Below are 12,525 nucleotides of genomic sequence, written 5' to 3'. Positions count from 1 at the left end.
TGATTGCTACGATGAGTTTGAGCATGACACCTAATTGTCCTGTTGTAGAGAGTGGGGCCAGACTGACCAAGCTGACAGCGACTGTCGGAGGTAATTGGATAGGCTCCTCAGTGAATAGCCTTGATTAGGGGGAAAAACATTTGTGGCCTCTCTTATCCTTTCTTTTACAGGGCAGCAGGGTGAGAGTGAACTGACTAACTTGTTCTCGAGCTCCAGTGGGTCCACGTGGGGCACGGAGGTGCGACGCCTTTAACTGGGATGATGCTAAGGAGACACAAACAGGAAGACACTGTTAAGAAGACCAATTTCTGCACCAGCACTCAATCAATAAAAGATAACTGAAGGCAGTGAAATCAAGTGTTATAAATAAATCATACTGAATCACTTTTAAAAAACTGAACACAGTGTATCATTCACAATGTTCAGAGCATTACTGTGTTATGAGAGGTTTAAAAAGTGAATTCCTTCAGCTTTCCTCACCTACTGCAGTTCCCAGAATGCTTCTGGAGCAAATCCAGTTGAGACATGTGGACTACTTGTCCCTCAGCTTTCTTATAGGCCAACTGTCTTGTTGTCATTAATATTAATGTAGGAATTTTTGTACTATCACATACACAAGATGTGTAAAATCTATGTCATTCATCAAGTGACAACAGCGTAATCATTTTTCAGCCCGAAGAACCATTTATGTCCTTCCACCACATCAACATTTACATGTTTTATTTTCACAGTGAGAGTTCACAATGAATGAAACATCTGAAACAAAATATTAAAAGTTTTAAAAACAAAGTGGTAAACAGTGAAGTCTTTTTCACACAAATGTTCTCCACTAAAGTAAAACCCTCCTTCTTTCACAGTTATGTAAACTGTTCCTGCAGTCAAAGTTTTACTGCACCGCTGTAACGCCTCTTTTCCTGCTCGCTCCACTTCCTCCCGCTGCCTTTGGCCTCTTGCCCGCCCTCTGGCCCCGCCTACGGCTGGGTGCTGAGTGGCCCGGTTTGGCTGTGGTGAAAGTGATGCACTGGGAGTCCAGGTAGTCCACCAGCTTCGCAGCACCCAAGCGGATCCCGGCCGCTTTGAGTCGCTCCTGGAGCTGGGACAGGACCAGAGGCTGGTACTGGAGGATCTGAGTGTACAGGTCGGAGTCAGACAGTATGAAAGAACGTAACGCCCTGAGGCGATCCTGGAGGCGTGTCGCCACCTGGGAGGCAGAGATGCCGCCGTCGCTGTCTGAGTCGCCATCAGAGGAGAGGCACAGCTCTGGGTTGGACCTGCTGAGGGAGTCGAAAGTTGATAGATGCACCTACTGCATTCATGGAAGTTATTTCAAACAACAATCCACTATTTTTCAACCCTAATAAAAAAGGCTGAGAGGAGTGCTGCATTCTCCTTATTAAATCTTACAAATCTGACCTATTTGCTCCAGAACTGTCAATTGTAAAGTACTTGATGCCAACCAAAATATTTCCTAAATCTGAATGGAACCTTGAATACACATATTACCTTTCAGATTCTTCACTGGCAGCAGTTGAAGAGGTGTTGGAGCCCTGCGAGGCAGACAGCAGCTCGGCCTCCTCCTCTCTGTTGTGTTTCAGAGGGGAGGCAGCGGCCGGTGCTCTGGGCTCTTTAAACTTCTCTGTTTGGACGCAGGAGAGCGACCTGCTGCCGTTGGCCACCAAACTGCTGAGTGGAGGCTTCGTATGAGTTGGACGGTCCACAGAGGCTCCCTCATCCTCAGAGTCGGAGTTGACCAGCTGGTGGGTGTACTGGTGGATCTCCTTCAGTTTGAGGATCATCTGGCGCTTCGGTAAAGGCCGTACACCAAACCTGTACAGAAGAGAGAGTTAAGTGGCTTTTGTGATGGTCAGACGAGCCAGATGGGAGGAAAACAATCAGAGACAGAAAACAGAGTGAGACAGACAGAGTTGGCAGCAACAGCGTGGGAGGTAATCTGATCTCCTCACCGTTTCTTTAAGTTGGGGGTGGGGATGAGAGTGAACCAACTGACCTGTTGAGTTTGTTCTTGAGCTCTGGTGTGTCCATGTCAGAGTAGTGGGGCATGGGAGTGATGGGCACCAAGGTACGACGCCTTTTATTACGTGATGATACTGATAAGAAGCAAACAGGAAGACACTGTTTCAGACTACTATGTCTGATTTTTGCACCAAAACTTAATGAAAGAGGACAGTGAAATCAAGTGTCCAAGGTTAGATGCTTGTTGAGATAAATCCTAACCAAACAGCTCTTAAAAATTCACATTATGTTCAAGGCAGTATGGTGTTGCTTTCTTTCAGCTTCCCAGAATGAATCTTGAGCGAAACCAAGACAAGGCAAGGCAAAGAATAGTTGTTTTCAAAGAACTGTGGACATGAATTTATATTCCAGTAAATTATAGAAAAACTATGCCTGTGCCAAATCAGAACAACGGTGAGAGTGAGACTACTAACCAGGTGTTTTGAGATGGACAGAAGGGTTTACCCTTTGAGAGAGAGGAAGAACCTCCACCTCTTCCTCCTCCCAGCTGTCCCATACTTTAGAGTCCAGGAGGCTGTTGTTGATCTCTGGCGTAGTCCTGGGGTTGGGGCCAGGTGGTGAGGGGGTGAATGAAGGGTCTGTATGAGCCTGTACACTGGTGGATGGTTGGGAGCTGTGGGCTTTGGAGGGAGAGCAGGTGGTCACACTGCCAGGGCTCTTCAGTAAACGGACATTGTGCTCAGATGGGGAAGACCGACAGAAGGTAGAGGAAGATGACCTGGCTGTCTCTCGGTGTCCCAGGCTGTGCTCCTGCTGGCTGGATCCTCTGCTGTCCTCCAGCCTCAGACTGAAGCAGCCCGGGTTGGCATCTACACAGACGTCGAGCCCCCACGAGTCATTGAAAGCTATGGGAGGCTCATCCATGGCCATGAAGCTCTGCTGAAAACTGCATTCTGCGACCTCTGTCACTGCATTTTCTCCTGTTGCTTCTTCCAGCTTCTCTCCATCAACTGGGCCTTTATTTTCACACTCTCCTTCTCCCACATCATGTCTTACTACTCTCCTTGTTGGCTCAACTCCTTTGTTATCACAGCTACTTAACTCTGCCGATTGTCGACCTTGATGAGAGGAGTCGCTGTGTCTCCGTGAACAATTGAGCGCTCCGTGGGTGGAAGAACAGGGTGGATATGAAGGGTCGGACAAGGGGGAGAGATGAAAGCTCTCCAGCTCTGTGTTCACTGGACTATCAGATGGCACACTATCTCTCCCTTGACTTGTCGACCTCTGCTTATCGAGGTTGCTGTGGAGCAGGGGGGTGGCAAGAGAAACAGGAGGCTGGTGGAGCTGAGTGTGCAGGGGAGTGCTGCTGTAAGGTTGGGGGTGCAGGGGGAGGAATGTATCCTGCTTTGAGGATGTTGAACTTGAAAGGTGTGTGTGTGTACTCTTAGATTGGCTCAGGTGAACTGCAAAGACTTCTGTAACTTTGCTCCCGTCACAACTGCTGGTTCCTTTAGAGCAAAGGTTGAGATCAGAGTTGGAGCTACAGTGGACCATCTCCTTCAGTTTTAACCTGGGAACGCTTCCCTCTGCTGGGCCGACGTGGGGAGAAGGTCGTGTTGGACTGTTGGCAGTCTGACGTCTGTTATTAAACGAAGAGGAGACAGGAGATGAGGGTGAGGGTGTGTCACCTTTAGGGAACAGCTGCGTCCTGCACATGCTGCTTCTGGTCTGCGTGGAGCTGTTTGTGGTGCTTTGTCCATGCTGGAGTGGTGTGGATGGGATCAGCCAGGACACTTCAGGAGAACAGTCAAGCGGACTTTGGTCACATGTTTCAACTGGCACGGCAGATAAAACCTCAGGGCTAATGTCTAAACTGCTGGACTCTTTATTCTCAAAGATGGGTTCAACAGGTCTCAGGGCCGGGTGAGGTTTGACCTGGGTGTAGCTCTGTATGTTCTGGGTGGTGTAAGGAGAATGTGGAGAAGCACTGCAAGAACTAAGAACTACCTCCGGCTCATCACTTGAGTCAGATAAAACTATAAGCTCGGGTTCCTTCTTTTTCAGCAGCAAATCAGGAGAAATGGGGCCACAAATATTACGAGGACCTTGGCTTTCTTGGTTCAAAGGGCGACTTTGTGCAGACATGTCCACATCAACAGCATCTTGTCCAGGGGACTGACCTGGGATGGGCAGGTTGGATGCAATGGGTGGATGGCTGAGGGAGAGGTCATCGACCATGCTTGCTGAAGACTGAAGCAAAGTTCTGTTGGACATTTTAGATGACGGTTTATGAGAGGCAGTCCCCTCGTGTTTCTGGGATCGAGGGGTGTGTGTCTTTGGCTGGCCAGATGTAGACGGTAAGGAGTAGGGATCTCCTTCATCGTAGACCCCCCAGGAGTCTGAGAACAGGCGGCTGTAGCTGCGATCCAGGCTGGGGTCTGGCTGAAGGAGAGGATTTGGCTGCAGATTTGTTACACTGAAGCCTGTTGAGCTTCTTTTGGGTTCTGCCAGTTTAGTGAACACTTCTTCTCCATCTTCATCCTCATCTACCTCCTCCATGCTGTCTTTCTCCAACCTCTTTCTCTGCGTGGCAGCAAACTCATAGATCTCCTCCAGCTCTTCCTCATTCACTTTCTCCTCACAAATCTCCTTGTCACCTGCCGCAACGTCATCGGTATGACAGGCTTCTTCTAGTCCTCTCTCTTTGTCGCTTCCTCCATCTGTATCCGTTCCCTCGTTGTCGTCATCCTCTTCATTCCACATTGACCGGAGCAGCTCCAAGAAGGCCTCGTCTGTTTTGTTGTTGATATTCTCCTGGTTCACGTGTTCCCCATCTTCTTGAGTTGTTGCATCCTCTTGACAGAGATTGCAAAGCTGCTGTAGCTCCTGCAAGTCAAACCTTAACGTACACAAAAAAGAGAGGAGAGAGCGGTTGCTGAGCACCCAACACATCAGAAGTAAAAATTGAAAAAAAGTGAAGGTCACCAAATTTACTCAACCAGAGGTACAGTTCTCTAAGACATCCTCGACGGGCCATATACTGCATACTAACCTGTAAGCAAGCTCCAGTACATGAGGCTGCAGTGATGCTGGGATGGAGCACTGAGCTGTGTAGAGGTACTGCAGCAAAGCAAACACTGCCTGTCCCGGGACATCGTTCATCAACACCCTCTGGGCTGCAGGGAGTCCCTCCTCCTGCACCCCAAAACCGCTTTCATGAACCTGTGAAAGAAGCAGACGAAGGAAAAAATTAATGCAAAGAAATGAAAAGCATGGATAATGGCTGTGGTTTACACTAACACTGCTCTCAATGCAAAATTCCATCTCTTCTTATTATATCAGCAGAGCTAATTTTACCATTTCTGCCAGCAGGGGGCAGCGAGTGTACACCATGAAGGAATGAGCAAAGTAAACCTCGCCACTGTCCACCTGGAGCTGTAAATCACTGAGCTGAGGGTTGTTCACCATGCTGCTCAGGTCTGAGGCCAGTCTGGACAGCGCCACCTACAGAGAAAACACCAGCATCAATCACTGGAGTGCACTGCAGAATTAATAAACAAAGGCTCAGAGTGGGCACATCAGACAAGACATGCTCAGTTTGGAAAACCACAAAGCAATCCTTGGAAACTAAATGAGACTTAGTTCATTTTATTTTACTTTACTATTTAATTTACTTTTAAAACAACAAACAGTAGCTCACTGGATGAAACCAGTCAATATATTAAAGAAGACATGCAAACAGCAGTGACATTTTGTCTTATAGGATTTCAATGTAGATAGATTTTCAATGCAAAACAAGTGTTACTCATACTTACTGTTTGGTGGCTGTCTCGCGCCGTCTCCACTCCTGGTTGACCATTCGTCCTCTTCACTCGGCTGTGGCTGTCATCTGAATGTGTATGCGTTGTTTCTGGTAGAAAGCCGCTCACACAGAGGTCAACCCGCTCCTCTGACTCCTCCAGGACGAAGCCGCTCAGATGAAGGTTTGTGATTAGTCCGGCACTCCTCTCTGTTGAAACAAAGACAATTAGGACCCGACCTGTAAACCAGTCAAGTAGGGACAATTAAGTAAGGGGACAGTTCCGAGTTTTGAGGATACCTCTGTAGAAATGTCTGCCCTGTCTCTAATGTAATGGTGCTCTGTCAATCTCAGAACCCATCGCTATCATCTGCAATGGATATATGAGCCAAGACTTCCTCTTCCTTTTACTGGTTATTGTTTACAGTCCAACTAACAATTTGAGACGCGAGAATGTAGTTATTGTACTGTGCAAGTGTGAGTGTTACCACTGTTAGGGCCTGAAGCTGTGTAACCACACTGGGTGAGGGTCATGCCATCTTCAGCCAGCTCCATTAGGTCTTGGAGTATCTGGCTGCCCACTGGGAGCTGCTCAGTCCCTGGGGTGGAGGGAGCCGGAGAGGAGGCAGCACTCTGAGAGGAGGATGGCACAATGGAAGACCTGGTTCCTGCAACAGAAGTCCCTTTCCTCGGAGGCTGGACAGAAAACTCAGGCTTGCTGATGGTGCTGGAGGACGCTGCATCAGTCTAGAAGTGGAGGAGAACAACATCAACTAAACTCAGTGTGATCTGATTTCAAACTCTTGGGTTCAAACAAAATAAAACTCTTCACACACTTGGCATAACATTTTCACTGTTTCGACATTAAATGCATTCAATAATGATATCTTTCTAAGTTTAATTACTTGTTCTCTCACTCAAACTCGACCAACACCACAAACCAAATCTGTACCTCTCCTATACAAGTATGTTTAGTGTACAAAACCAAGAGAAATCTAAACAGAGCAGTGAGAAAATGTGCTAATCCCTTGAGATATACTCATTTGAAAACAGCACAAAGACAACATATTTAATATAAAACCTCATCAACTTAATGGATTTCTGTAAATATGTACTTATTCTGAATTTTTTGCCAGTGACACATTTCATACCAGTTGGGACAGGGACAAGAAAAGGCTGGGAAAGTCGTGTACTGCTTATAAAACACCTGCTTGGAAGATTCCACAGATAAACAGGTTCACTGGGAACAGGTGATAGTATCATGATTGGGTATCAAGGAGCCGTCCTCGAAAGGCTCAGTCGTTCACAAGCAGGTATGGGCCGAGGTTCACCATTGTATGATCGGATAAAGGATATTACTACATGGTTTCAGGGTCACTTTGTGAAACTGTTGACATCAAACACAGTTTATTTGCAAATGATTGCATTTTGTTTTTACTTGGATTTTCCAAAGAGTCCAAACTTTTCTGGAATCAGGGTTGCATATAGACTTGTATTACTAAAACCTTCATAGAATTTTAATAAATCTAAACTTATAAAGTCCTGTCAAACTGACATAGTTTGCTTAAAGGTCAAGGCATTTTAATACATTCCCCAAACTCACCAATATATTGATAATATCAGCTGTGAATTGAACATAAGGAGAACATAAGCAAATACAAACATAAGAACATAAGCGTGATGTTTCATTTCAATTCCCCATTCAGCTCAGATTAAACAGAAATAATACAATGAAGACAATCAAGTATGCAAGTCTCAAATCTCTCTCACCGTTGCCGATTCCCATGGTGTGATGAACCCTCTGAGCTCTGGGGTGTAGAAATCACAAAAACGGGTGGAGCTTTCATCCAGTAGTGCACTCTTCTGCCAGAGAGGGGCAGCACCGCTCCAGTCAGGCAGGGTGCTGGAGCAGCGGGTCGGGGTGGGGGGAGAGGGGGCCCGGCTGCATAGAAGGAGCGAAGAGACACGTTCCTGCAGCCTCGTCAGGGCCGTCTCAGCATCCTGAACAAGGAGGAGTGGAGGGGGACGAGGGACAGCTCCCTTTCTCCTCTTCCCACGCCCCTTACCTGCACCGAAAACTGGGGAGGAGAGAGAGGAAGGTGATGCATCTCAAGGCACCGTAAACCTTGCACAGGGCTCGAGAACTTAAACATCTATGAATGAGGAACATCACTGAAAAAAATTCACTTGTGATCTAAAGGTGACACACATGCAGATGCACAAAACATCAAACATGGAAACGGCATCTACAGATTTTCCCAAATTTAATACCACTTACAAGGTTTCTTAACACCCACATTCTTGACACAGCAAAGATAAAAACACAACATACAACAACATGTTCAATAGACAGCATATAACCAACTGAATAGGAGTATTCCTACAGAACCTGATGTAACACAGTAACTCTCAGAGTTCTCATTTATTCAATCCCTATGAACAAATATTTATTTATTTTTGACAGTAGTGTCACTTAATTTATTTATTAAGTGACACTACTGTATAAACAGAGAGGTATCACAGTTGATACATCAGATACAGCACATCTAACTTAGTTGAGCCTGATAAACAAAAGAACAACATTATACTGATAACATTTAAAACAGCTTGCAAATAATACATAAAACAGTAACATGCCTGAATTTGTGCTACACTGTGAGACAGAACATTTCGGACTGTGTGTACTCTAAATGCTTTAGTAAAAGTCGCTCTTTTGTGCCGACACAGATTGATGAAACTGTGATGTTGCTGTACCTGCGTCTGGTCTCCACTTCAACACTGGGGTCGTGGGGATGTGAGCGGCAGCCGTCTCTGTTTGCAACGGTCTTTCTGACGCCTTCTCCTGTTCCAGCAGGGAGGAAGACAGAGCCAGTGCCACCATGGTGTCTTCATCTAGGGCCTCAGTCTTCTTCCTGGGCTTCTTCCTTGCTGGGAGACCTTGCTTGGATGGGTCTTTTCTTTTTTTGGTGCCTCCAGTCTCTGTGCTGAAGAAAAAAAATAGTACTGGTACTGGCAAGTAACATCATATGATCAGGCTAATTTAACTTTTTTTCTCACTGTTAATCACTCTCACTGAAATGATGCAGAGAACACTGTCCTTGTGTGGACTGTAACAGTCATCCTCTCCAGAACAACCAGATTTTTAATATCACAATAATAGAGAGGGAGCAATCATTGTGAGGGACTGTATGCTCAAAGGTTTTTTAAGGTGTGGCTGAACTAAACTGAGGCGGACTCTGAGGCAGAGGAGAGGCCAGCGGTGTATGTTTTCATTTCAAACGTACTCGCACTCAGCCGCGTCACTTTGAGCTTCCGGTCACGTGACGTTGAACTCACGAATCAGCGTCGTCCAGGTTACGTGACTGCAGAAGCACTTCAGGCATAGCACTTACAACTGTCTTGGTGCATGTCGCTTCCAAATTCATATTTTAGCAACTGTGATTAAAGGACAAGCATTTACATTTATTGCAAACACCCCACAATTATAAAATAGGCCACTCTTAAAGAAAGTTGCAGTAAAAAGGGAACAGAGAAATGTTTGTAACGGAAGCATCTGTCACAAATGTTTCATATTTTTTCTGATACAGCCATCTTGTTTTACCCTGCACCTGTCCTGACAAAGTGGCAAATGACAGTCTCTTCAGGGTGTGAAAGGTCCTCAATATTTGGTTCTTCAGGAAGCTTTTACTGTTCTGCAGAAACAGTACTGAGTGCATCTGAGTGCAGTGGATCACACAACCTCAAGACATGTAGCATCTGACAGCAGCCAAGATGTGACAGGTCTACAGTATGTTAAAAATAGGAATGTGGTCTGCTGGACTCTCATTACTATTGGTTTTGTATACTATACATACTTGCATAGGAGAGCTACAGATATACGGCTGCACTAATCAGCTCTGGCTTGTGCATTTGACCACAAGTTCTCATAGACTTTCCATAGACACAAGATACAGTTACTGAATGCATTTTGTGTCAAAACAGTGAAAACATTGGCTGCAGACTCACAATCTGTTAGCAGTGGGGAAATTCTGGGTCTCCTCAGCCTGTCTCTGCACAGCCTGCAGCAGTACAGCAGGAGGGACGCCCATGTCTGAGGAGCAGCGCTTCAGGTGGGCCGAGCGACTCTTCTGGGACTTGAACTTCTTGCCACAAATGGGACAGTCAGGGACACCGGGAAGGGGAGGAGGAGGACAGGCTGAGACACTCTCTTCACTCTTGTCTAAACACCTGCAAAGAGGGATCACTTTCACTCTCAATGTGTCCACCGATGACTGCAGTCCTAATGTGTTAGGACAAGTTAATTTCCCTGATGCATATAAGGTAAGCATTGGTCAAGTGCCTAAAATGCAAATCTTAATATCCAAACCTGTTGAGGTGCTGTGTTCGCCCCTCGGGAGTCATGTGTGACAAGTCTTTCTGGCAGATATGACAGAAGAAAAGACCTCCGTCCTCCAGGTCCACAATCTGGACTTGCGCTGCCTCCATGTCCAGCTCCTGCTGCAGCCGAAGGGCTAGAGCTTCATCACTGTCCTGGGGCTCTGGCTGGAGGCCTGAGTCGAGGGATTCTGGGCTATCTGGGTACAGTACAGAGAGGAAGCGGGGCAAACAGATTAAAGTAAAGGGTGTGCTAAAACAGAGGCAGTGATCCACAGCCCCTCTTTCACACATCGCCAAAACTCTGTTACATTAGCACTGTTGGCATACATGGTCACAAATATTGAGATTTGTGCAATATCAGCCAGCGCTACTGCACAACACTAAGAAAACAAACATTAATCCACACAGAGAGAAAACCACATCTGTACTCTCTCTGTCCACTAGGTAGTAAAGCTGCAAACTATCAATTTGTGTCAGTAATCCTACCATCTCACCTTGTCTTTGCTCCACAGATGGCAGAGGATCCAGAGATGGCGGAGGAACACAGCCACTCTCGTGGTTTGCGGTAAGGCTCTTGTCCTTGTGCACCATCCTCTGTGGACTGACTCGCCTGAACTGTTGCATTCTCTGGAGCACTTTGTCTTTTGCTGACAAACCTCTGTCAGCTTTTGGTCCTGCTAACAACCCAGAGTCTCCTGAATCTTGACCAGTCCCTCCAGAGACCACATGCTGTACTGCTTCTTCGCCTGTACAAACAGGCTGGGTCCCAGCACACTTAGACCCAGAGTCACCATCTTTTTTGTGATGTCTCCTCCTCTTGTCTCCATCGCTTGCCTGACTGGAGGGCTGCTGCTCTGCTTTCCTCGGCTGTCGCGGCTCACCTGGTTTCTTGCGGACTCGTTTCAGGAGCTTTGAGCAGAGATCTGCGAAATCCTGGTCCGAGTCATCCATGATAGTGTACTTTTCCCCAGATTAAGAGGCCATGTCGGCATGTCTCCAGCTGTAAAGATCAGCCTGCAAAGAGTGCTAGTTTAATTCAGGCTGGCGTCCAGAGTTGGTTACAGGGACGAACATGGGTCGTCTGAGACGGAACAAAAGTTGCTCAAGCATTAAGCACAGGTTAGCAAGATTGAAGGCTCCTTGACTGAAAATATTTAACGAAACAGCTAGGCTATCCTTAAATACACACACGCGTGTATAAAACCATGTTCTATCTTGGACAATTTTATAAATAATGTTTGAAATTTTATGTTTACAGAGAAAATATCGGTTAAAAAGTAGGCAGTTAGCAAGCTAGCTACTCACGCTAACACTTTATCCTCACCCAGATCTTATGAATTTGCTCTTCAGCTTTTGCCTTTCGCCTCATCTTTATTCAAGAGTCTCTCATGGTGATGCTTTTCCTTTTCATGTATTTTAAACTATATGTTGAGCTTTGTATTAACTATATGGCTTATAAAACAGAAGAGATGCCAGCGGTGTATGTTTTCATTTCAAACGTACTCGCACTCAGCCGCGTCACTTTGAGCTTCCGGTCACGTGACGTTGAACTCACGAATCAGCGTCGTCCAGGTTACGTGACTACAGAAGCACTTCAGGCACAGCACTTACAATTGTCTCTATAGATGCTTGGTGCATGTCGCTTCCAAATTCGTATTTTAGCAACTGCGATTAAATGACAAGCATTTACATTTATTGCAAACACCCCACAATTATAAAATAGGCCACTCTTAAAGAAAGTTGCAGTAAAAAGGGAACTGAGAAATGTTTGTAACGGAAGCATCTGTCACAAATGTTTCATATTTTTTCTGATACAGCCATCTTGTTTTACCCTGCACCTGTCCTGACAAAGTGGCAAATGACAGTCTCTTCAGGGTGTGAAAGGTCCTCAATATTTCGTTCTTCAGGAAGCTTTTACTGTTCTGCAGAGAACAGTACTGAGTGCATCTGAGAGCAGTGGATCACACAACCTCAAGATATGTAGCATCTGACAGCAGCCAAGATGTGACAGGTCTACAGTATGTTAACAATAGGAATATGGTCTGCTGGACTTTAATTAAACTCAATAAAACGACAACTAACTTTACCCAGACCACTTAAACCCCCTTCTTTTAACTTTACGGCTTTTGCAATTTCTGAAACTGATATTACCAGTAATTTTTTTTAAAAAAGGACAAAAGTACGAACTTAAATCCTTAAATTCTTTTAACTATTGTAGTCTAAATGTGTGTATTGAGCTTGGAATCCAGACAGGAATATACAAAACTGCAATACCCAACTTGGACCTCTGCAAAGCATGCGACTTCAGTTTATGGTAATTATTGAATCATGTGATTTTAACTCACACAAGATTACCATATTGTATAAATATATAT

The 12,525-nt window shown here is 45.6% G+C and overlaps 1 protein-coding gene across 4 annotated transcripts; it reads right to left on the bottom strand.

Moving 5' to 3' along the window:
• Positions 1-703: 703 nt before the first annotated feature.
• Positions 704-11,685, bottom strand: slx4 (SLX4 structure-specific endonuclease subunit homolog (S. cerevisiae)). Of its 4 annotated transcripts, none has more exons than XM_046407822.1 (14): positions 11,456-11,685; positions 10,645-11,164; positions 10,140-10,347; positions 9,779-10,000; positions 8,528-8,757; positions 7,544-7,851; positions 6,262-6,520; positions 5,790-5,983; positions 5,332-5,478; positions 5,027-5,196; positions 2,448-4,873; positions 2,009-2,108; positions 1,504-1,827; positions 704-1,274 (listed from the first exon to the last, which is right to left on the bottom strand). In XM_046407822.1, exons 2-14 carry the CDS (start codon positions 11,099-11,101, stop codon positions 887-889), a joined length of 5,433 nt encoding a protein of 1,810 aa, XP_046263778.1. In that variant the 5' UTR covers positions 11,102-11,164; positions 11,456-11,685; the 3' UTR covers positions 704-886. The 4 variants fall into 4 exon arrangements, with proteins under 4 accessions (XP_046263778.1, XP_046263769.1, XP_046263799.1 ...); XM_046407813.1 differs by having other exon boundaries at positions 11,475-11,685; XM_046407843.1 differs by having other exon boundaries at positions 704-1,271; positions 11,475-11,684.
• Positions 11,686-12,525: the final 840 nt, after the last annotated feature.

Source organism: Scatophagus argus, chromosome 2 (assembly GCF_020382885.2).
Source record: "Scatophagus argus isolate fScaArg1 chromosome 2, fScaArg1.pri, whole genome shotgun sequence".
Classification (NCBI taxonomy): Eukaryota; Metazoa; Chordata; class Actinopteri; family Scatophagidae; genus Scatophagus; species Scatophagus argus.
This window is presented reverse-complemented; position numbering and strand designations above follow the sequence as displayed.

Bases quoted from the DNA above. Each gene is read 5' to 3' on its own strand.
- slx4 (XM_046407822.1), bottom strand. From the start codon at position 11,101: ATGGATGACTCGGACCAGGATTTCGCAGATCTCTGCTCAAAGCTCCTG. The intron at 8,758-9,778 runs GTGAGTCTGCAG...TTTTTTCTTCAG, and splicing joins TTCCCCACTGCTAACAGATT to CACAGAGACTGGAGGCACCA. The intron at 6,521-7,543 runs GTGAGAGAGATT...CTCCACTTCTAG, and splicing joins CACCATGGGAATCGGCAACG to ACTGATGCAGCGTCCTCCAG.